Genomic DNA, 21,978 nt, shown 5'->3' on the forward strand with positions numbered 1-21,978 from the left:
GCTGCTTCCATTAAGTGCCTAACAGTTGCTGATAATTTACTATCATCTCACTTAATTCTTGCAAAAACTCCTGGAGGCATAGAAATCTCTCATCTCACAGACAAGGAAATTAGGTCCAGGGAAGTTAAGAAAATTTGCTCTTAGCCTCACTGTGAGAAAAAGACAAAGCAGGAATGGATTCAAGGTCTTTCCGACTCCACCTCCCTGTGCTGCCTCTCAGCCCTGTGACAGGGATGGGTGCTCCGTGCTACGGTTCACCCCAGTCTCATCTACCCAATCGTGGGGAACACTGTGGCTATTCCCTTGTAATTTTTGTTGTGGAAGAGGCAGGGGAGGGTGCTGTTTTGAAACTCAAGTCACGCACTACAGCGTTGGCCAGACTGACTTCCAACCCTTGGAGCCTTTGCTCCATTTTTCTGCATCATCCCCTTGCTGGTGATGCTTAAGCAAGTTTTCTGAGTCATCCACTTCTAGTTCTCTCCTGGTCTCCAGGGACAAGGGTAAAACTGAGTCACTCTTGCTACATCCATCATCCACTTGCTGCTTCTCTTGTTACCTTCTCCTGGCAGACTGAGTCCACGCTGGGGTAGATGGATAAGAAGTTAGAAATACCGAGGAATGGGAAAACTGGGTGCAAGGGTCGCTCTTCTGCGTTTCTGTACACTAGAGTTAGCCAAAGGGAGTGTATTTTTAAGCACAGTTAAGACATAGCAAATGAAACGTTTCTCTAGTTGTCTGTGAACACAGACATTGTCTGTGTCTGAAATCCTGCCTTTACGGTTTCTCCAAGGGTTCTTTAGAGCTGTGCCTTAGGGGGCTCAGCTGAGCCGGGATCTTGTGATTCCTGTTTGTGGTGGAGCCACATGCTGACTGTGCCCCAGAGCCCCAAGCAGCAAACACTAAACTTCGGCAGCAACACCCAGAACTTCCGGTGCCAGTGACTTCCAGGAAGCTCTGACACTAAGTAGGATTTACTCAGAGTGAAAAATCCACTTCTGGAACCCAAAGGCCCCTGCTGGGCTCCGATGTTTACACACCAGTGATTGCCCTCTAGGCTTTGGCAATCTGTCCTTGGAGGCTCGATTTGGGGACAGCTACTCTCCTAAAACTGCCAGGAAGCACATAATTGCCTTTTCAACCACAGTGACTTTAAATGAACTTCTAAAAAAGACTTTTTTTCTGGGTTTTCTGGGTTTCTTTTTTGAGAATTTATAACAATCTTAAAAACATTGGAATAAGTGCTGGTTGAGAATGATTATTTTATAAAAAATTATGTAACTAAAATGAGATAATGAGCAAAAAGGAGTATTTACATAATCACTTGCCTTTATCAAATTTTCATTTTATGCATTTCTTAGGCCTTTAGACTTACAACTATTTCTTTCTCTTCTTAAAATTTTTTTTTTAATGTTTATTCATTTTTGAGAGACAGAGCGTGAGTGGGGGAAGAGCAGAGAGAGAGGGAGAGGGAGAGGGAGACACAGAATCCAAAGCAGGCTCCAGGCTCTGAGATGTCAGCACAGAGCCCGACGCGGGGCTCGAACCCACAAACCGCGAGATCATGACCTGAGCCAAAGTCGGACACTTAACCAACTGACTACCCAGGCGCCCCTCTTTCTCTTCTTTTTAAAATAAAGTTTACTTATTTATTTCGAGAGAGAGCGAGTAGGGGAGGGGCAGAGAGAGGAGAGAGAATCCCAAGCAGGCTCTGCACCACCAGCACAGAGCCCCACATGGAGCTCAATCCCACAAACTGTGAGATCATGACCTGAGCTGAAATCAAGAGTTGGACACACAACCCACTGAGCCACCCAGGCTCCCCTAAATTTACAATTATTTTTCTAACATCAGGGGCTGATTTCTGACACAACCTTTATCTACCGCACAAATTAATTCCTTCTCCTGCTTTACCCCACACACTTAGGAAGAGGAGGGATAAAAGAGTCAAGATAGACACATACTCACCCCACAACCAAAAATATTCAAAGAAAAAGATGCATGCAGAAGTGGGTACAAAGTCTGGGTGGGATGGGAGAGCAGAATGAGCACAAGGAGAAATGGGGTAAGGTGGTCAGGCATAGTCCAGGGAGCTCAGGGAGAGAGTCTCCAAACTGTCTTCTGTGTTCTGGTTAAAGGCAAATTTTAGGGGATTAAAAGAAAAAAAGATCCTGATAGGGTGTAGAGTAGCTATAGAAAACAAATTCATATAAAAAAAAAAAATCTGAAGGAAAGAATGATGTGTAGAAGGGAAGAAGGGGAAGGAGGAAGACCTGGGGAGGACCAGGGGGCTGGAAAAAGACTCACCGTCCTCATCTCCAGTGGCATTCCTGGCCCTTGGAGGTGGAAACGGAGTAGCTGCTAGTGCCTCTCAACTATCTTGCAGGACCGTCCAAGACTCCGCACTGGCTGGGTGGAGCCGTCCTGCGCAGCTCCCGTTAGGAGAGCAAAGGTGACCGGGCAGCTCGGTCCGCCTCCTCTGGGCAGTGCTAGCTAGCTGGAGCTTGGGGCATGGGGTGTAGATCCTGGCCAGGCATTTTCACAATAGAACTATTTGCTTGAACTCCAGCAAAGTAAAGCTATTCTTAGAAATCTTCAAAGGCCAGTAGAGGATTACTTTAATTCAGTATAGACGTGCCTGGGAAAAAAATCAGCCTCCTAAATCCTTATTCTGGCACATCCTCATCTAGGAACAAGGAGAAAGCTCAGTGAGACAGACCACTACTGCATATGTCACCATAACTTGAGGATGCCTTGGGGTGGTGTCTTGAGACACTTCGCCAGGAGGTGGCAGTGGTCACCATCAGCCTGACTGGTGGAAGAAGCATCCAAAAGCAAGAGGAAAAGCTGGTCTCTGGGACTTTACCCCTTGGCTAAGAGGACAGCCCTCTACCCTGACATGGCCAAACGTATTCTCAGAGGCCACGGACCATGGAAAAACACACCAGATATTCAGTTTTATGCTGACTTGGAGGCATTATTTGAAAAGCTCTGCCATTTTGTGGACATAAAGCAGGTCAAGAGAGCCAACATCATTTGGCATGTTTAGAGTGGGAAGGCTAACTCTTTTGAATCTGTATTCCCTGCTTGAATTCTATATCCAAACACCCCAGATTGCACTGGCGACTATCTTCTCTTTCTTGGAGGGTGGGAAGGGTGGTATTCCTTCACGCCAGTGGTTCCCAGTCCTGGCCATACGTCAAATCAAGTATCTTGGGGACCTTTCTTTACATACTCCCAGAAATCATCCTGGGAGACACTGGCTCAGCCTATTCAGAAGCAAGGCAGGCTGGATGTCCGGAGTTAGGTGTCAGAAAGCCCTTGGCAAGAGGGGTCAGCCAAGAACACAGGGTGCAGCAGGAGAGGTGGAGGAATCAGCAGTGCAGCAGAACAGTAAGAAAGAGCCCATGTGTGGGGGTCTATAGATCTGGGTTTGAAACCTAACTCTGCTACCTATTGGGTGATCTTGAACAATTACATAAGTTTCCCGAGCCTCACACCCTTTATTTACGAAATGAGGACTTACCTCAGGGGGTCCCTGGAGGGATGAAACAAGGTGACAGTTGTGATGCACTCAGGATGTGGGGCTCTGTATTCGGTAGGGGCTCAATGAACGGTGGTCGTGACAGTCGCTGCAGTGGTTATGCCATTATTGTTGTTGTTGTTATTGTTATTATTAATAGAATTAGGCTTGTGAGCCGCTGAGGTTTGAGCCACCACACTGCTGTTTCCCAAAGCAGGAGACAGGGGAAGAGACAGGGGAAGAGGCAGCGGCAGCGTTTCTGAGGCTTCTCCACAGCTTGTTCCTCTGGCTCCTACTCCAGGAGGAAACCAGGGGCAGGGCATCTGAAGACCCTCCAGAGCAGCCCCTCCACATCTGGGTGCAGCAGTGGGTGGGGCTGGCTCTTGTGGCCATCTACGCTCTCTCAACCCACCCCAACAATCTTTCTGTCCCAGTGACATCCCAGATGCTACGAAAAGACCTCTATCTGCCTTTGAGAGAGAGAAGAGAATGGAATTCACAGACAAGCAGCTTTGGGTCACAGAGGAAGGAATGATGGGGAGGAGAGGGCGGGTCAAGTGAAGGCTTAAAAAAAAAAAAAAAAAAAAAAAAAAAGAAGTAAAACTCATTTGCTTAGCCTTACTTGAGAGTTATTCCCAAAGGAATTGTTATTTTTGATAAGCTAGTGACCAGAGTATACAGGGAAATTTCAAGAAATACGTCTCCTGAATCCATTCTGTTAATTCCCTAGCCCCAATTACTCCCAGCTACCTCATGAAACAAAGACCTCGTGTCCCAGAGTGGTCTCAAAGATTATAAAGTGATTAGAAGTGACCGCGCCCTGTTGGAATTTATAGGTTTCTTTTAAAGTACATTTTAAACTTCACTGATTAAGACATAATTCTATGTATCTTCTGAAAGTCTGGATAGAAGTTTACTCTTTCATGGTAGTACTTGGGCGGAGTGGGGAAAGGGTTGCTAAGCTGGCATAAACAAACTTTCACATAGTCCTTTACTACTTAGGAGAATCAGCTTTCAGACACTTAGCCTTTTTTTATATCCTCTAAACAACTAGAATTTAGGCAGAGGCAGCATCCCTGAGGCTAGGTTTTGATAGATTTACTGAAAGTAATTCTAGTTTCAGATTCTGAGTTCAAGCAAAACAAAAAACCCAGCAGCAACAGCAGCCTGCTCTTCGCAAAGGAGAGACTCTGGAATGATGGCTCGCCTTCCTCATTAAAGCTGGCTATTTTTTCATGCTCATTAAAATCTATGGGTAGAACCCTGGTTAGGTGCTGATTTGTCCTTAACACCTTTCTTTGAAAGGCATAAATATCTCCCACGTTAAGGTGTGCAGAGCTCAGGGCCACCTGTTGGAAGCACACAGGGCTGGCACAGGTACCAACAACAGGGCTGAGGGGGACCTGCCAGAGCTTACCGACCTCAAAACCACAAGCCAGAGAATCTCTTAATACCTTAACAAAAAAAAAAAAGTTAAAAAATACCAATTCTTTAAAGTGATTTAGCTCAAACATTTCACTCATTTGTAAAAAGCCTTCATCTAGTTGAATCCGTCTGTGGTCTATGTCTGGATCTGTCATCTTGAGCAGGGAGCAGGGGCGAGATGGAATCTACCCTATTTTTAAAAAGGTCTCCAGGGAAAAAGACTTCTTAGAAACTCGTGTGAAAACCTAATCATCTTGGTTGTTATGAATCTTTTATGTTCAATCTAATTTTTTTCCCTTTTTATCCTTCAAGACAATTTCATCCTTTTTGGTCTTTGAAAATAAAAAATATTAAGGTTCGCTTCCCACTTTATGGGTGAAAAGCTATCATATCGTCCCTTACTGTTTATGCCTCAAGGAAAAATAACCTCAATTCCCTCTTGCGCCTGACTTGATGTGCCCCAAACAGCAGACGTCATTGTCAGCTGGGGTTGCTAAGGTGTGGCAGCCGATGACACGGCAGCTCTGGGCGTGAGGCCACGAAACCCTGGCTTCAGACAGACAGCCAGGCTGACCTGCCTGTGGCAGGCCCCCGGCATTCCTCCAGTGTGACGGAGTCACTGTATTTCTTCCCAGGACTTCTCCAGGTGGCCTTCCTCTGCCCACAGAACACTGTGCCTTCAGGCTTGCAGTGCCCTTGTCACCTTCCCCAGAAGGGACCCCTACCCTAGGAGTGCACTGGGCTCTCAAGTCCAAATGAGGCACCAACGAAACACTGCACAAAATTACCCTAAAAAAATGTCTCCCTCATCCAGCTCAGTTGTTTCTTGAGCAATGCTTTTGGCTGGAATCAGCACCCCAAGATCAAAAGATGAGGTTATCTCACACCAAATAGGTTCTTGTTGGAAGTGGGGAGGTTGCTGATTATAATGAAATCATCAGCATCTGATGTGAAGCCTGGGTTTGTTTGGTAGACTTCTTTTCGTTCAGATCCAGACATGAAAAGGTTGGAAACCACTGACTAGCACATCAAGGGCAGAGCCAGAAGGGAATACGGTATTTTAGCTAAAACTGTATCAAATGCTTCCCAGAGTGTCATTTCATGCATGTTAAGTAGTCAATGAGAGTTTGGTGAATGGGTGAATGGACGAATCTACCAGTGATGAGAAGGGCTGTGCGGGATGGATTCTTGGCTAATCAGAGCACAGAAATACGGGGCGGGGGGGGGGGGGGGGGGGTGTGAACTGGGCTTTGTCCCTAAAAAGGAATGCTGGTACCAAAGCCTCACTCATCAACATTCTCCAGGTATGTACGGAGGGCCCCCTTTCCACCAGCAAGCTTTCCTCTGGCCTTCGGGGCATATGCTCTTGCAGCTGCCCCCCCACAGACATTGTGCAATGAAGGGGCCTCGTCTACCTCTCTGCCAGACGTGCACTTGTGAAAACAGAGGACTTATCTTATTCGTGGTACTATTTTCGGTTCCAAGGACAACGCAAGTGCTCGGTACTAGTTGAATAAGTGACGTTCAGAGCGTTCAACATCTCATCCTAGAAGAGCATTTAATGAAATGTCCTCTGTGTACCCCTCCACTTCCCGCTCTCTGGGTCACTCACCCAGAGATCAGACGATCCCCAGGACAGGATAATTCTCAGGATGGTGCCTTTATCTTACCTTTTATAACCTTCTTTGACACCAAGACTTCTTGCCCCAGAAAAAAGTCTTAGATACAAGTGTGGCCATCCTTCCCAGCAGGTCCAAATTCCTAGCCAGCTCTTTCACGAAACATTTTCTCACTTGGCCAAAACCCTTATTTTCGAGAGATGTCATCTCCCACCATGGCTGAACCTCATACCTGGAAACCTCTTTGGGAATTCCTTACCAAGGAGACGCACCCTGAGGGTCCATGACAAGAGGGGGCTGGCGACAAGTTGTTGCACATGTAGGAAGTGGGTAATTTTTCTGTTGTTGACAGGGGGCCTGTCTACCCGCTCCCATCAGCATCACAACAGCCTCCCTGAGTCACTGCCCAGCCACCAGCACTATGTGACCACCCCAAACACTGGCAGCTTTTCCCAGAGCCCCACACGTTCAAAGCATTATAACTAAGCTACATCGGTTACCCAATTAATCATGTAAACTCCAAGGGAATAGTATGAAAATCCATCTGGATAGACTCAGGTCATACAGTCAGTGAGGAGTGAAGCAATACCACAAAGCACAAGGTTGGGGGAAGCAAAAGATTGGGAGACAGCCCGTTAGCCACCAGAAAAAACCCCAAGGTGAAGAAGAAAGTAACAGCACCAGTACAAAGACAGGCACGTGATTTTCCTTTAATTACCTTCAGATTTAGGACTAGGAGTAGATGCTGGAAACTGGTAGGTAGGAGTGTAGGGATTGTCCTCTGTAGCAGAGAAAAGCAGTGGATTTTGAAACCACCCACCATGAAGTGGAGGAACTGACAAATCCCCAATTGGCTCTTTTGAACGATTACCTATTTTAGTGTTATTAAAGCACACAGCATCACACTTAAAACGAGATTAATGAATTAGAAAGGCCTTAGTTATTTTAATATAGCACATCATGCAAATGAGACTTTTACCAACCGAAAATGACTATAAAAACAAAATCTAAAAGCCAAATCTTATTCCTATAATGGAACTATAAGAATTAATTTAAGGCTAGGACAACAGATACACTGTCTAAGTTTATGGTACCTTCAGAATTTTGCTGGATTTCAGGAAGTTCAGGGAATTGGTACGTAGGGAAATAAGGGTTTTCTTCAGGAGTGTCTAGGCAGAGGAGCAGGTTTGGGAGAGAGAATAGAGGAAGATACAAATGGAGAGAATGAACGAACAGGGATCCGTGCACAATTCAGGGCCCTTGAATTCTGGAATGTACTAGGCTTCACCAGTGATAGGAAAGAAACTCAAATTGCTTTGAAAAATCCAGTCCTTTCGCCTGAATTACTGAGACACATCTAAAGAGACAATACCCTTTTTCCTCTTGGACCAAGAATTACATATAGAGGATCTGGTAAGCAAGAGGGATTTAGTACAAAGCTTCAAGTTTCCAAACAAACAAGTGGATTCTTAATTTTTCACACATCTCTGTCTACCATTAGGGCAGGTAGTTTTGTTTAGAACCTGTAATTTGGGTTGAGTTAATCCCTCTAACAGGAGAGATGCTGCCTGTGGGGCAGAACAACATACTGTTCACATATGCACCTGCGTCTTGGCATTTGGGCTGCCGAAGCCAGGTCTCAAGGTGAGAGAAACACAGATTGCTGGGGGAAATGGACAGCAGCTTTAGGAAGTGACCAGCAGAACTGACGTCACCCAATTGGAGACCCAGCCTCAGGCATCACCACCATGACTGAGCTCGGCTACCCAACCAAAGTGGATTTACCCTTGGTTTAGAAACATTGAGCATCTTGGAATTTTGAAACAGTTTGGAGAGAGGCATGGCCAGCTTCATTGTGGACGCTGCAGGAGCTAATTAACAGTGGCTTTAGCTGGCAGCCGCAGCTAATCAGAGAGACTGGTTATTTGCTGCGGCTCAGGCCAACATCGACCAGAATGCTTTCTCTTTGCCTTCATGTGTCATCTGCCAGGCGGCCAGACTGGATTTGGCCACAGGGAATGACAGGATGCTCTGCCTCTGGGAGGAGGGGCACCCTCCCCACAGCGCAGCTGCATCCCTGCCTGTCAGCTGACTGGCGGCACAGGCGCATGGGAGCTGGAGGGGTCATGAGCCGCCTGAGCACTGGCCTGGGTTCTCCCACCATGCTGGATCCCCTGCTGATAGCCCAGGGGACCCCTGCTTTGGAAGCGCTTCTCTTCGAGCTTCAGCGGGCTTTGGTGTGTCAGCTCTTGACTGACTCTCAGGGCTACCTGCCAAGTGCTGGCTCCCAGCTGGGGAAGATTATTTTTCATGTTAACACCTTACAGGTGCACCACACATTCTCCTTCATTAGGAAGAATTCGCGCTCATTTGGACCCTGCAACATCCTTTGGAGGAAAGGAAGAGGGACAAATGCAGAGAGGCATGTGACTGGCCCAAGGTCACATGAGTGCTTGTGGGACTGAATCCAGGTGAGACCAGTTTTCTTCACTCCCAGGTTCAGTGCTTTCTCAACTTGCTCTGCCTACAAGGCAGTCACGGGCTGACACGGGGAGCTGCGCTGAAAGCTGGAAGCAGGTGGGAGTCAGAGCTGCTCACATCCTGGGCAGGCAGATGCTGGGCTCAGCCTGCTGCAGCCCACGACACCCGGGAGGGAGGACTTGCGAGCTGACCTAAAATCCCGCATGTGACGCAGGGCACAAGCGCTCCCTCCCCACTTTGCTCTGCAGGCGCATGGTTGGGCTCAGGCAGGCTGGTGCCCAATGGGTCGAGCGTAGGGCCCAGTCTTCTGGCATCCTAGCAAAGCAAGTCTAAGTCCTCACCACATCAGTCAACATAGGAATACAGCACAGCTTCTACAAATGAAAATCAGTACCTCTGTTTAGCTTGTGGATCTGTTTAAACATGGTCTTGTACCAGTCTTTTGATCGCTCGGTGTTCTAGAGAAAAACAAAGGCAAAGGGTAAAATAAAATGGAAAATGTCAGCACGTTTCAGAACCTCCATGATTATGAAAGCACAATGGAAAGTGACATCTGACGTCAAAACTCACGTAACTCTATACATCTTGGTGAGCCTACATTTAAATCTTTATTAAAAATGTAAAACTTTTAAGAATAGATAAACCAAGAGATTCCAACCTGAATAGGTGGCCAAAAAGAATGCAGATTTTGCAAAGAATAAACAAAGATCCTCTTGAAATGTGTTCATTCAATTTTTTAAAATTTCATTTCTTAGAATCTGTCTTCATTTATAGACAACTAAAACACAGTAAAGCCTCCCAGAAACATAAAAGACAAAGGATATTTCTGTATCAGGCCAAGCCCCCACCCATTTCAGGTTATTCTGTAGCAGAGTAAGCTAAGTCACCTTGGAGAGGGCCAGATTTAGAACACATACATTAAAATGTAACCAATTCTAGCAGCCAATGCCAGAGAGTTTTCATCTTAACCACAAAGCTGGGCTGTTTTTAAGACAAATATAAAACAAGGAAGGGGACGGATAGGTAGTTAGGTCAGATATTTTCACTACCACTTTACAGATGAGGAAATGAGGTACAAAGTCGAAATGATGCCCAAGGTCACAGGGCTGGTGAGAAGGTGAGTGGGAGGGCTGCCCCACATGATGGTTAGGGGGCATGGGTATGGGATTCAGAGAGACTGCTCCTTCGCCCACAGGATGTGCAATCCTGGCCAGGACCGGAATCACTCTTGAGTCCCTGTTTCCTCATCTATAAAATGGGAATTATATCAGCGTTCACCTCGTAGCGTGAATGATGAGATGGTGCATTCAGCAAGCGGTAGCCACAATTACTGTCACAATTCCCTTTCTACCTATTATTATTTATTATATACTTATTATTACTTAGGGCCAGACAACAGCTCTTCTGAGGCTTAGCCCACTGCCATTTCTACTGGCTTCCCCCAAAGGGAAACAAAATCCAGTCCGTTCATTACATGGAAACTGTAGAGAAACATCGCAGCCAGTGTTCTGAAGGGCCCATGGCAAAAAATGGGATTCCCTCTAAACCAGCTTCAGAAGTCAGGCTTCCATTGAATCCCTTAGGGCCTGCATAAGGCTGGCACCCCCCAGTACAGAGGGGGAGATCTGGGGCAGCCTGTATTCATTCTGTGGTTCCATTAGTTTCTTGCTCACCCCCGATGATGGGGTATCTCTCATCCAGGGAAATGTCTTCCTGAACCCATTACCAGGGACCCTGAGCCCCACACTCTCTTCAGGGTTCTGTAATCCCGGACCTACAATTTCTGAGTGTGCTCCAATGGACAAAAGAAGGGAGACTTGGAAACAATGCCCACAACATCTCCCCTTGAACACCATGTGCCCGGAGCTTCTCAGAAGTTCAGCTGCAGAGAAACCGCTCTGCCTTTGCCCCACTCTCCTTTACCTATAGTCCCATGAACCCAAAACCCTTTTCTCATGAGACTTATTAACACTAACATGTTTTGGGGAAAAGCTACTGCACTCTGAGGTCATGCACTCAGGACCGAGGTGGGGCAGGAGGCTGGCACACAGTTCTGGGAGGCTCTGTGGCCCTCAGCAGGCTTGGAGGGCGGGCCGTGGCGAGGACTTCCTTATGAGGCCTTTGCAAACCATAGGGGGGCTCACACGCACCCAGGTGCACACTGGTCACTGGTGTAAGAGGAAGCCTACGGAAGACATCTGGGTCAGTGTTCGTACCCGGAGTGGGATGCCCACTTCATCCATGGAAACATCGCTTAGGTCCTGAGCGCTCTTGGCCACCCGTCTACTGTCATCCTTTGCCTTTTTTTCAGGAGCCCTTCCAGGTGAGCTGGGTTTTTCCTGGGCTGGTGCCAAGTCCTGCTCTCCCGCTCTTCTTTCTGAGACAGGATCTGGAAGTGAGAAACAGCTGTCAGCTGAAGCTCTTCTGCTGGCTCTGAAGCAAAAATCTCCCAAACAATCCAGCTGGGGGGAGGGGAGGGGTGTATTTGCAAATTCCCAATCAGAAGGAGTTTCACTTAAAGTGTGGGTCAGCACACTATGGCCTGGTCACCTGCTTTTGTAAAGTTCTACTGGGACATAGCCACACCCATTCATTATGTATTATCTATGAATGCTTTTGAGTTACAACGGCAGAGCTGAGTAGCTCGAACAGAAACTGCATGGCCTGCGAAGATGGAAATATCTACCATCTGGCCTTTAAGTTGCTAAGTGCACATTAGAGTTTGATTCAGGACTAGAGGTTACAGAGTGCTAATAAACATACCACGTGTGGTCTACAGATTATAAAATTACTTTTGATACTGTTATTCCAAGCCACGTCACTTATCATAGGAAGGCACTATGGCTATGCGTGCACATATCCTGTGGCCATGAGGGTGAACCCCTCAGAGCGCGGGCCTTCAAGGAGCTGATGGCCCGTGGGCAGAGAGGGCAAGGGAGCCAGGGACGAGAATGCAGGATGACCAGGGCTGAGAGTCAGCATCCAACTTAGCTGAGGAACTGAGGTTCCGGACTGACCTCTCAGAGGGAGTCAGCCAGATGGGAAGTGAAGGGTGTTCCAGGCAGAGGGAACACCATCAGGAAATGCAAGGGGACTCTGAACTACTCTGAGTTTATTAGGTGCCAGGTACTGTGCTAAATTCTTCAAATACATTACCTCAGTTCATCCTCCCAATAACTATATGAGGAAGAAACTGTTATCCCTCCATTTTTTAAAAAGTTAAGTGGGCCAAAGCACAGAGAGGTTAAAGTACCCTTCCCGAGGTCACACAGCTGGCCAAGTTGGGATTTGGACTAGGGACACCTGACTCCAGCAGTTCTCTCTGAACCATATCCTGTCTTGCCTCCCTCAAAGATGGCACCAAGGTTTCGAGCCTGGACTGATCCAAACAGAAGTTAGTAAAGGGACTGGGGTGGGGAAGGCAGGGAGAGATGGCTGTTTCCATTCAGGCATGGTAACTTTGACAGTGAGACATCCAAGCAGAAATAGAGGAGCGGGGCCCCGGTGAGGGGCCCTGGCAGGAGTGCAATTCCCAAGCCCTCGGCATAAAAGCAATGGCTGAGGTCCAGGAGATGGAGGGGTAAGTGCGGGCAGAGTTAAGGGCTGACATCACGTGCTGAAGAGCAAAAAGGACCCCCCAAAGGATGCAGGAGTTATGGGACAGAGAGGAGATGAATCAGAAAGGAATAGTGAGGTGTTGCTGAAGCCAGAGATGTGAGGGCTTCAACCCATAAAGGAAGGAAGAAAAACCAGAACATAGAAAGGGGGTTCAACAAAGCAGAAGAGTCACAGGATCCCCGGTGGGAGCAAGTTTCAGAGGGCAGCGGTGGTAGATGCCAGATTGCAGGAAAAGCGATGAACACACAAGCAGGAAGTAGGGAAGTAGCTAGTGAGGGAGTCAGCACACAGGCATGGACTATGGCAGGTGGCAACCAGACAGGTCAGGAGGTTAAGGGAGAAAAACCAGAACATAGAAAGGGGGTTCAACAAAGCAGAAGAGTCACAGGATCCCCGGTGGGAGCAAGTTTCAGAGGGCAGCGGTGGTAGATGCCAAATTGCAGGAAAAGCGATGAACACGCAAGCAGGAAGTAGGGAAGTAGCTAGTGAGGGAGTCAGCACACAGGCATGGACTATGGCAGGTGGCAACCAGACAGGTCAGGAGGTTAAGGGAGAAAAAGGTTTAAGCTGGGGGGGGGGGGGGGGGGAGTTGGTGTCTAAGTCCTAGCAGTGACACCCATGAGGTGAGACTGATGGGGACAGAGATGTGCCCTGGCATTAGGAAATGCTGAGTCAGGATCTGTTTACTGACTGAGAGGTTCTCATCTTTAGAAAAGGAAAAGGTGCAGAGTGCTGGCTCGAGACTAAAATCCAGTAAAAAGGAGGGACCCGAGAGCAGAGGCAAAGTTGTAGCCAAGTCAGAGATGACCGTGTGTGGAGGAGGAGGGGGGGGTTGTGGAGGAGGAGGGGGGGGTTGTGGAGGAGGAGGGGGGGGTTGTGGAGGAGGAGGGGGGGGTGTGGAGGAGGAGGGGGAGTGTGGAGGGGGGGTGTGGAGGAGGGGTGACGTTGCTTCAGCTGGGCTCAGGTTCTACAACCTTCACAGCCTGCCTGCCCGACAAAGCGACACTGCCTGGATTTTTCTTTTTTCTTTTTTTTTTTTAAATATGAAATTTATTGTCAAATTGGTTTCCATACAACACCCAGGGCTCATCCCAACAGGTACCCTCCTCAATGCCCATCACCCACCCGCCCCCCCTCCCACTCCGCATCAACCCTCAGTTTATTCTCAGTTTTTAAGAGTCTCTTATGGCTTGGCTCTCTCCCTCTCTCTCTTTTTTTTTTTCCCCTTCCCCTCCCCCACGGTCTTCTGTTAAGTTTCTCAGGATCCACATAAGAGTGAAAACATATGGTATCTGTCTTTCTCTGTATGACTTATTTCACTTAGCATAACACTCTCCAGTTCCATCCATGTTGCTACAAAAGGTCAGATTTCATTCTTTCTCACTGCCAAGTAGTATTCCATTTTGTATATAAACCAACTTCTGAACCAAGTACTCATTCTGTGACCACAGAACGGTTTCTAAACTTTCTGTGCAAGACTCAGCTTAGTGAATGCTTCAGAAAACGTGATCCCTGACATCATCACCATGAGCTTTAAAGGATGTTACTACCAGACTGGCTTTATGGGGTGAGTTCTCAGGCTCCCAGAAGGGAGGGACAAGAATTTGGCAGGAAGCCTGGCAGTGTAGGGGGGATTGCAAGTTACCAAAGTCTACCCCTGAAATGGCTCTGCTGAGCATTTTCCTCCCACCTGGAAAAGCCTTCCTAAGTGTCACCACCAAGCAGCAGGTGAGGCTGATTTTGAGCCGTCTCACCTGGTGCTTGGAGATGCTCCCACTCCTTGCTCCAATGTCCTCTCTTCAGAAGCAGAGCACAGACTTGCCATTCTCAGGGTTTTCAGGCCCAGAGAATTTTTTTTAATTGTTAGGGCAGGTGGCTCTAACAACAATCACTTAACTGCAAAACTCAGGCTGACAGTTCATGGACTTGTTCCAAGGCTGTCAGAGTTCTTCATATCTACAGAAATGAGCCCTGAATTATTTCAATTCAGAAGCTTGTGATCATGCAATTCATGATTGAGTGAATTTCAGTGTACAGAGAGATGAACTGCAGCCTCAAAAAAAAAAATTTCTTTTTTAAGTATATATAGTGAAAGCCCAAAGTGACACTTCATTGTACCATGCAGGTGACAGGACCACCCTTTGACATCTACAATGAGGGTTTGCTGGTATTTCTTAATAGGCAAATACTGCCCCCTCAACAGGACATCCAGGAGCATTTCTTTCTAGTTTTATACTGATTTCAAAAGGAAGGTGCTGCAAAGGGTCGTTAAATAAGTGACAATGCTGACAACCTGGGACAGGGCCTCTGTGTTTGTGGGCAGCTTCCCTTTTCTTCACACCCACAGATTTTGAGTGAGAGCCACAGCAATGCTGACATCTCCCTGAGAACGTATATCAGCCCCTGTGCTCCAGCCCTGACCTGTTTTCCTCTCCATCTGCCCAAGAGGACCACGAACTTGAGGTGGCTAAACACCATGTGGGACTCAATCCCGAGTGCATCTCACTGAACAAGAAGCCCCATAAAGGCTCAATAAAAACCCATTAAGGACAGTGGGAGAGATGGGCGGCCCTCCATGTGCCATCACCACAGGTATGATGGGCAAAGCCTCACTGATGGAGTCAGTGACTGGAGTCAGCCCAGCCAGCCTTCTCTCCATCAAGGGCTTCTGAACAAAAGGGTGCCTTTTTTTTTTTTTAAACAAAAACGAACATTTAGTGTGCACTTACTTTATGTCCCACTCTATCAAATACCATTAGTGGCTCTGTCCCAAAACTCAAGGAAGATGGAAACATTAGGCTCATTTTGGAGCCAAGGAAGTGGCCTGAGCCTGCCAGCCTGGTGGAGAAGCCCTAACATTACAGAGCACTTTCCAGTGTGCAAGGCATACCCCCCTTCCTGTCACACGTGATCCTTACACCTCTTTGAGGCAAGGACAAGGATTATCATCCCCATTTCCCACATGAGGAAGCTGTGGCTCAGAGAGGTAAAGTCATTTACCCAGGGACACACAGTTGTAAGAGGAAAGAGCCAGGACCAAACTCTGGGTCTCCTAACTTGTGTCTGAGCACCTTTTTCATCTACTCCATGCTCCTTTCCAATCCCAAAGGCAAGAAGGCGTTCCTTCACAGGAGCTACCTTTGTTTCAGAGCCACCCTGTTCTCAGCAACCTGGGCTGGGGCCAGGGAGTGAAGTGAGTCAGTGTGGCAAGTCAGGAGGGGGCAGCGAAGGGCACCTTGTGCTCAACCATGGCCTGTCCTGGTCCTGGGGCCAAGTCCCGATAAAGCTGAGAGGGTGTGAGAAGCCCATGTTCTCCCCACCAGGCTCTCCACGGATCACAAGGGCAGCAGTAGCATGAAAGAACACAGAAATCGTGACGCAGCTGCTCAGAAAACGGTGGCTTGTGTGTGCCCACCAGATCAGGGATTCCCGCCCCGATTCACAAGTATCTACCAATCCACCACATGCACGTTTGACACGTGTGGCTTTTTCTAGAAATGCATCTACTGCCTTTATTAGATTCTCCAAATGAGTCCATCACCAAAAATAAGGTTATGAACCATCACAGCACACCACGGGCTGCTCAAGGGCCCAGTCATGGCCACCGAGCCTGGCTTAGGGCCTGATACAAAGCAGGCACTCAATAAAATGACGAACGAATCAATGGAGGTGCCTACTGATAACAGTAACTCACATCTTAGATCATTAGGAACCTAAGGCTCTGCCAACGGGAAGCAGTAGAACCAGGACTCAAAGCAGAAAGCCACAAGGAGATGGTAAAACCTTTCCATTCCTGGGTTTCCTCACAGGTTTGGCTGTGCGTTTGTTCCCTCCACACCTGGCCTTGCCTCAGTGCTGCATGCTTTATCGGGATGAGCCCTGACATCTGATGATCTGTCAGATACATGCCCAGCACTGTCAGTTCCTGATGAAATGCGATGCCCAAGTGTGGTCAGTACACAGGGCAGCATCAGCATCACTGGGGAACCTGTTAAAATGTAAGTTCTCACCCATATGCATTAGATCCAAATCTCTGGAGCTGTGGCCTGGAATTGGGGTTTTGACTAGCTCTCCAGGAGATTCTGATGCCTGCCCAAGTTCAGGAAGCAGTCCTCACACCCTCTTCCAGGCACTGCTGGTCTGGAGTTTCTCACCCAGGTCCATCATGCAGGGTCATTTACTGGCACCTGGGCTTGCTGCCCCCAAATAAAAGAACTTGCCCACATTTCCTAACCCTGACCTGTCACATCCTAGAAGAGGAATAGAAGCAAACAGAAAGGTGACTTCTTCAGCAAGGCCTGCCATGAATGCTCTCATGAATGTGCTAAGGTACAACTCCTTGTTCTTTTTATTCAGAGTACCCTGTTCTTACCATCAAGACACATATCACAGCTGCACCGAACAGGTGTACTGGTTAGGGTCACCCATTGGGTGTGCTCCCACTAGCCCGCAGGCGGCAGGACCATGCCTGCTTTCACCATCCTTGTGGTCCAGCAGCAGAGTCCCCAGCATAGCAGAGGGGCTCCTCAGACTATGCTGCGCACACATCAAAGGTGTTAGCATGTAAATAAGTACTTGGTACCTACCTGAAAGGCTACTGAGTCGTTTCTGCTGTTCTGTGGTAAGAGAAAGGACACACATCATGAGATTTACACAGACAAGGCAAGACCGGGAAGTCACTCCAGAATTCGTGAGCATCCCCAAATTGGCACCCTAACTGTCCCTGGGCTTAGATGTCAAATGTTGCATAGTCACCACATCCAGCTGAATGCAGGGGCATTAACACAGCTTTCTTATCCAGGCGTGGTGTGTCCTAGTCCCACCTCCTCACCCCCCCCAGCCCACCCTCCTACATTTGCACCAAGATTCAGGGAATAGTCACTGCCTTCTGGTTGTTATGTCTGGTTTCAAGGTGATCTGATCATGGAAAGAGACCCTCCCAACTCCTCTGGTTTCAAGGGACCAGGACCCTATAAAGACCCCAGTCCTACTACGTTTGGAGGGAATGTAATTGTAATCATAACCAAAGCAGCTACCGTCTCCTGAGAGCTTTGCCAAATGCCAGACATTGTGTTAAGAGCTTTCACACATGTTAACACTTTTAATCTTTGCAACAACTCTAGCAGGTAGGTCAGGTGGGTTGAGACGTCTCAGAAAATCAGCACAAACTACCCATGATGACACTGAAAATCAGAGCAGGGCCTAGAACCTTGACCCCCAACTCCTAGTCCAGGGTTCTTTCCAACCACGATGGCCGGGCCATCGCTGTTCCCTAACATGGAAGGTCTATCGGTTCCTCACCCTCCCGGGCACTTGTGGGGAGGGGAGGCCAATATCTCCTCTGGAGAGTTCTGTGTGTACGTGCTATGGGATAAGCACAAAAATGACCTTTACCTTCCAAAGCTGCTAAATATAAGCAGCCACACAGATAAAAATAGAGCGCCTGCCAGCCCCTGGGTGCTGTCATCATCCGCCTTGGCTACGGCCTCACCCTCCCTCCAGAATCCATGTGGGCAAGAAGTAAACAGAGCAGCAGGGCCTCGCTCAGCCTGTGGAACAGCCTGTCCACCTCTGGATGTGGACATAGTTCACATCAGCCGGACAACAGGAGCCCAAAAGAGCTCCAGGCTCAGCACTGCCAGCAGCTTGCTGGAGGCTACTGGCCAATCACGTCAGCTCTCAGCCTGTTTCCTCATCCGTCACATCAAAGTGCCCACCGGATCTATGGCTCTCAAGCTCCAGTCTGCCAGCTAGAGGCAAGGCCTTTCTTACTACGCAAAATCAAATTTATTCAACTTTTCCAAGACTATGTCGTCGCTACTTCTGAGATATGAAATGGCCTTTCTTTTAGAGAATGACATGTGATACGGATAACAGCAGTTGTTCTTCAGGGGTGTTATTTACCAAAGTTAGAAATTAGCAACCCTGGGCTAGTTCCCAGACCGCTTCATGTGACCATGAGATCCAGAGTCTGGGAACCACGGCAACTCTCGCTCTCCGACGTGGTCCGTGGACCAGCGACATCGATGTGCCTTGCAAGTTGCTGAAAAAAATGCAGAATCTCAGCCCTGCCTCAGACCTCCTGAATCTGGATCCGCAAGTGTGTCCTCTCAAGACGGTACACATTAAAGACCGAGAAGTTCTGAGCTAGGAGATCCACGTGCCTCTTCAGTCCTGAGTTTTCTGGTTCGAATTCTCCCTCCAGACTGATTTTAAGTGATCTGCCCTCAGATGTGTGGTGTGAAAGCCGAGGAGAGGGGCGAGGAGCCGTGTTGTGCGTGGCCGTTAGCGCTGGGCTAGACGTGCAGTGCCCCCTGCCCCCCATTTGTCTGCAACCGGGGGGCCTGGTTTGGAGAGAGAGGGTTATTGTCACACTGTGCCCTGGGGCTGTCTAGGCAAGAAAAAAGTAAGCCTTTTTTAGGATGACTAAACTAGAATTCCAGAAGTAGAGTAAAGTTATCATTCTCTCAGGAGACTCTGCAATAGTGAAGAAACTGTTTTCATGGCTACCGTCTACCAGCACTGCTGCCAGGCCGGGTAAATTGCAAAGCAAGGCCTGAAACGCACGACCTACTCCCCACGGACAATCAGGAATCCGAAGCTAGGTGTTCCCATTCTCCTCCACTCTTGGTGCTCCACCTCCTTAGGGAACATATGGTTTGCTCTTCATGACAGGCTACTTTTTATTCCAAAAAAACCCCCTAACGTACTTGTATCCTTTTTCTGAAGGATGTGTGATTCAGGCAGCACGAATCTGATCTCTAAACCCAAAGGGCAAGGCTGGACAAAAGAGAAAGGCAAGAAGCAAAGACATTTGGGCAAATAAGAGGAATCTGTTTGCTCAAAGAAACAAAAAAGAATTGGGCATTTCTGTGCCCAAAGATGTCTCACTAGGTGTCATCAGAGGGACGTCGTGGAAGCGGCTGACATTACTTTTGGCATTTCCCAAAAACCAAGTTGCCTTGGGAATAAATCCCATTTTTAGAGAAACTGCCTCTCCTTCCGGGAACAAACTTACTTCTGTTTGACTGGATTTTTTTTTTTTTTTAAAGATGAATCATAAAGAAGTTCACAGAGAATCAAAATTTCACTTTGTCCTGCATGATGGACAGTGTCTGGGCAGAGAAAGCCATTGCCAGTAGGGGGTATGACCCTGCTGAAAGGAGAATGGGGTCTTTTATATAGTTTAGGGTGGGGGTTGGGACCCTTATCACCTTTGGAAGAACACAGATTCATGGAGGACAGTTAATCTGGAGGCCACACATAATGAAAAAAAAAATAAGATAACTAAAATAACTACTTAAGATTCAAGTGGGAAGATTTTAAGTGAGAAAAAATGTTTCATTCATCTGTTTTACAAGTTAGAAGCAGGAAACAGAAAACTCCATTTAACATGGAAAACAATTAAAAATAGACTCCAGTTCCATTCTCATCCAAGTTATGTGGGGGATGGGGCGAGCAGCAGGCAAGTAGGGAGTTGAGAAAAGGAAGACTGGGTGCCCAGCTTTGAGCTCTGAATAAAATAATTAACATTCCATGTTCTATGAAACTCAGACTAGACAGCCCTTTCTGCACTAGGAAACAGCTTCACAACTTCACACTGCAAAGGATTTTTGTGAAGGGGAAGCTTATTCCTCTATTGAATTCCAACAAGTTAAAACGTGGGACTTTACTTAGCATCATCTTCTGAAGTTTTAAAGCAGAAAGGTCGACATATACAATTATTACCTCAGAGCACTTCGGCTTCACCTAAGATGCCCCTTCAGAGAAGGGGAAGGGCCAACCAGAAGCAGTACGAGAAACTATAGAAAACACACATGGAAACCCGCAGCAGAGCTCTAAGGGGCCACGTGAGCCTCATGTCCCCAGAGGGTGCACTGAATGACAGCCAAGAGCATTAACTGCTGGCAAGAATCAAGGCCGGTGAGTCACAAAGAGAAAGTCCAGTAGCCTGTTTTAGAGGCCCCAAAACATGTTTGACATTTTAGAAAGGTTTCCACCCATTATGCTTTCTTTTGTTTTTAAGTTTTGGTACTCAAAATTTTGCTTTCTAGAAAATTCATGATGTCAAAGAACTACATGACTTATTACAAGAAGTATTACTGTACCCAGATTTTCTAGGCGAAGCTCTGATTTGGTATCTCATGATGAAGAGTTAAGGCGCACAGACTTTTTCCCTTCTGTCTTTTCTTTCTTTTTGGTGGAATCATCTGAAGGCAACTGTGAACACCCAACGTGTGGAACACATACTACACCAGCTTACTTACGCAGATGCCCAACATCATGCCAAATCAGGGGCCTACCTCCCTGCTGTGGTCTACCCTGTGGGTCACAGGAGGGAGAAGACTAGGGCAGATGACCTCGGAGAAGGATGGGGTTTATGAAAATTTCTGTGGAATGGCAGAATTCTTGCCCCTGAAGTCACAGAACAGCTATGTTGATGCCAGTGAGCTGGGGGAGGGGTTCTCTGAAGCTCTCTTACCTCGATTGTGTTGCAAGAGCACAATAGTAGGATTGACAATTGTCGTAGAGGGGTAGGCAGATGATGGTTTGCTAACTGGTGCAGAGATTTGGGAATCCGTTCCAGCATGGGATGAAGAAACTTCATTCAGTAGAGGGCCTGAATCCTGAAAAGAAAACAAACACTGTAACCAACTGTAAGTACATGAAACCTAATGTTGATGCTTTTTAAAAAGCAGAAATTTAAAGCTTTACAAGGACCTTAATTACAGAAAGAAATGTAATCAATGAGACATCACTAATTCCAGTTAGAAGTATAAGCTGGAATGCTTAGTCTCTTTGTTGGTGTTAGTAAGGGTAGAGAGGGAAGGTGAGTGTTACTGGAATTCTCAGCCACATCATTCATTATTTTCACCTGGTAATAACTGTGGATCAATCCGGTTACTGAAAAAGGAAATTCAAAACAAAGTAGAACAACATGCAAGACTCATGCAATTCCAAATGTGATCGGAGAACAAGAGCTGGTTTAAGGGAAAAATCAGGAAAGTTTAGTACACTTGTCTAAAGAAACATGAGACAATGCGAGCACAAGGAGCCATCGATGTAAGAATGAGGAGGAGTTAAGTATCGGTACTCTTAGAAAGCTACTCTTATTATTTGCATCACTCAACAACTTCACTAGCATTTGTTTCTGAGATTGGGATATTTTCCGGTCCTATCCTGACATTGTTTTTCACTGCAGTGTTGAGTGACAGAGATCTCTGAAGTCGTAAAGACTTATGAAAATCCTGACTTCAAAAACCTGAGGTCTAAAAACCAATAAACCCATTACTACTAACGTTATAATTTGCATGA

The 21,978-nt window shown here is 47.2% G+C and overlaps 1 protein-coding gene across 19 annotated transcripts in view; it reads right to left on the reverse strand.

Annotated features, from left to right (window-relative positions):
* The window catches only part of SORBS1 (sorbin and SH3 domain containing 1), a 145,871-nt gene that overhangs the window by 67,016 nt on the left and 56,877 nt on the right, over positions 1–21,978 (reverse strand). For 9 of the 19 annotated variants that reach the window (XM_042909202.1, XM_042909203.1, XM_042909212.1 and 6 more), the window contains 4 exons: positions 21,146–21,290; positions 17,250–17,279; positions 11,262–11,434; positions 9,440–9,503 (listed from right to left, as the gene is read on the reverse strand). In XM_042909202.1, coding sequence (XP_042765136.1) covers positions 9,440–9,503; positions 11,262–11,434; positions 17,250–17,279; positions 21,146–21,290 — 412 coding nt within the window. Of the gene's footprint in view, positions 1–7,282; positions 7,346–7,658; positions 7,734–9,439; positions 9,504–11,261; positions 11,435–17,249; positions 17,280–21,145; positions 21,291–21,978 lie in introns of all 19 variants that reach the window. The other 10 variants (XM_042909213.1, XM_042909219.1, XM_042909216.1 and 7 more) reach the window with 2 other exon arrangements.

Source organism: Panthera leo, chromosome D2 (genome assembly GCF_018350215.1).
Source record: "Panthera leo isolate Ple1 chromosome D2, P.leo_Ple1_pat1.1, whole genome shotgun sequence".
NCBI lineage: Eukaryota > Metazoa > Chordata > Mammalia > Carnivora > Felidae > Panthera > Panthera leo.